This window comes from Triticum dicoccoides, chromosome 2A (genome assembly GCF_002162155.2).
Source record: "Triticum dicoccoides isolate Atlit2015 ecotype Zavitan chromosome 2A, WEW_v2.0, whole genome shotgun sequence".
Lineage (NCBI taxonomy): Eukaryota > Viridiplantae > Streptophyta > Magnoliopsida > Poales > Poaceae > Triticum > Triticum dicoccoides.
The window spans coordinates 207,674,939-207,677,754 of record NC_041382.1 but is presented as its reverse complement, the minus strand read 5'-3'; the positions used below and the strand labels follow the sequence as shown (position 1 = coordinate 207,677,754).

The 2,816-nt window shown below is 55.8% G+C and overlaps 1 protein-coding gene across 1 annotated transcript; it reads left to right on the top strand.

Moving 5' to 3' along the window:
- Window positions 1-357: 357 nt before the first annotated feature.
- LOC119354239 (L-type lectin-domain containing receptor kinase SIT2-like) lies at window positions 358-2,471 on the top strand. Its single transcript, XM_037620954.1, has one exon. The coding sequence runs from the start codon at window positions 413-415 to the stop codon at window positions 2,456-2,458; it is 2,046 nt and encodes a 681-aa protein (XP_037476851.1). The 5' UTR covers window positions 358-412; the 3' UTR covers window positions 2,459-2,471.
- The last annotated feature ends 345 nt before the right edge of the window (window positions 2,472-2,816 follow it).

Here is a 2,816-nt window from a genome sequence, read left to right as displayed (position 1 = left end):
TAGATAGAATTTGCTGACCTCGTTGTCGTCGTATAGATCAGGCAAGCTCAAATAATGCGACCCAACAAGGAAATTAGTACGTACTACTAACAAACAGCGATGCGTCCGGAAATTCAGACCGGAGACTGGCAGGCTAGCTGCAAGCCTGAGACACGCGGCAAGGAAATTCCAGACAGCAATGCGTAGTATTCCCTCCGTCTGAAAATATTTGTCAGAGAAATTGATAAAAATAGATGTATTTAAAATCAAAATATGTCTAGATACATCTATTTCTTCGACGAGTATTTTCGGACGGAGTGAGTACTTCAGTCGTATTCGTACCCCCTCCCGTCCACACAAGATTTAACTTAGCAACTGCACTGCTCCGTCCATCGGCACTTGTAGGGAATTATTCCAGCTTGTAGCTCTGCGCATGGGGATGTTTCACTTGCTGCTGCCGATCCTTCTCTTCCATGGCCTCCATCGCGTGGCCTCGGGTGCCGCCGCTGATGACGACCGCTTCGTCTTCTCCGGCTTCGCCGGCGCCAACCTCACCCTGGACGGCACGGCCACGGTCACGACGGACGGCCTCCTCCAGCTGACCAACGGCACGGTGCAGCTCAAAGGCCACGCGTTCTTCCCGGCCCCGTTCCGCCTGCGCGGGTTGCGCGGCGGCAGCGCGGTGCGGTCCTTCTCGGCCTCCTTCGCGTTCGGCATCCTCACCACCTACCCCAACCTCAGCTGCCACGGCATCGCCTTCGTCGTCGCGCCCAGCAGCAACTTCTCCGGCGCGCTCGCCGCGCAGTACATGGGCCTCGCCAACATCGACAACAACGGCAACGCCAGCAACCGCATCTTCGCCGCCGAGCTCGACACCATGCAGAACATCGAGTTCGACGACATTGACAACAACCACGTCGGCATCAACATCGACGGCCTCCGCTCGGTGCGGTCGCACACCGCGGGCTACTACGACGACGACGATGGCGAGAACGGCACCTTCCATGGCATGAGCCTCATCAGCGGCGACGTGATGCGGGCGTGGGTGGACTACGACGGAGAGGCCGCGCGGATCGACGTCACCATTGCCCCCTTGGAGAGGCCCAGGCCGGCAAGGCCACTCGTCTCTGCAACCTACAACCTCTCGGACGTGCTAACGGAGCCGGCGTACATCGGCTTCTCCTCCGCGACCGGCCCGATCGACTCTCGCCACTACATTCTTGGTTGGAGCTTCGGCGTGGACGCGCCTGCTCCGGCCATCGACATCACCAAGCTGCCAAAGCTGCCTCGTCTTGGCCCCAAGCCACGATCCAGGGTCCCGGAAATCGTTGTGCCAATTGCTATTGCAGCATTTCTCCTGGCTCTCGGCGTGGCTGCGGCCCTCGTCGTGCGGAAGAGGCTGAGGTACACCGAGCTACGGGAAGACTGGGAGACGGAGTTCGGGCCGCACCGGTTCTCGTACAAGGATCTGTTCCATGCCACCGACGGGTTCGACGACAAGCGCCTACTCGGCGCGGGAGGGTTCGGCAGCGTGTACAAAGGGATGCTTCGGACATCTAAGCTGGAAGTGGCTGTGAAGAGAGTGTCCCACGAATCGAGGCAGGGCATCAAGGAGTTCGTCGCCGAGGTTGCCAGCATCGGCCACATCCGGCACCGCAACCTCGTGCGGTTACTCGGTTATTGCCGGAGGAAAGGCGAGCTTCTTTTGGTGTATGACTACATGCCCAATGGCAGTCTTGACAAATATCTGCACTGCTATGACGGCGGGGACAAGCACGAGCCAATACTGAATTGGGCTCACAGGTTTCAGATCATCAAAGGCGTTGCATCTGGATTGCTCTACCTCCACGACAAGTGGGACAAAGTTGTCATTCACCGGGACGTCAAAGCAAGCAACATACTCCTCGACAAGGAAATGAACGGGCGGCTAGGTGACTTTGGCCTGTCGAGGCTGTACGACCATGGCACCGACCCCCAAACCACGCATATGGTTGGCACCATGGGGTACATGGCCCCGGAGCTTGTGCGCACGGGCAAGGCGTCACCTCTCACAGATGTGTTTGCCTTCGGCACGTTCCTCCTCGAGGTTACATGCGGACAAAGGCCTATCAGGGAAGACGACGCACAAGGCGATAGTATTCTGTTGGTCGACTGGGTGCTCGAGCATTGGCATGGCGGGACACTCCTGGAGACGATGGACCCAACACTGCAAAATGACTACAATGTCGACGAGGCGTGCCTTGTGCTCAAGCTTGGGCTGCTGTGCTCACACCCACACGCCAATGCAAGGCCAAGAATGCAACAGGTCATGGAGTACCTTGACGGCGACACGCCGGTCCCGGAGTTGGCTTCAACGCATCTGAGCTTCGGTGTACTAGCCCTAATGAAAAACAATGGTTTTGACCCGCATGTACTGGCATATCCTCCATCTTCAGTGCTCAGCATCGGCACTATATCTGATCTATCCGGAGGAAGATGACGATATGACGACATGTGCCGGCATTCCTTGTGCTTGACTGCCACATTTTGTGATGTAAAAATATGACAGCGTTAAATCAGAGAGATGCTTGCTGCAAATGCTATTGCCACATGAAATGCATGGGTTGTTCTGTCACAAGATGCAGGTGAAATCGAGCTCGATTGGGGAGCAACACCCTGAGCTAACAAGATCGATAAACGCAAGTCATTTGTTTACTGATGGACTCCCCTGAAGTATACTGACGAACAAGAACAGTAGACATCTTGATTTTGAAATTTGGTGTTGTGCTGTTCCTTCTGAGGAAACCGAAATGGTTGTAGATATGCACTGAAATGGGGACTAGCTACCACTCATGTTT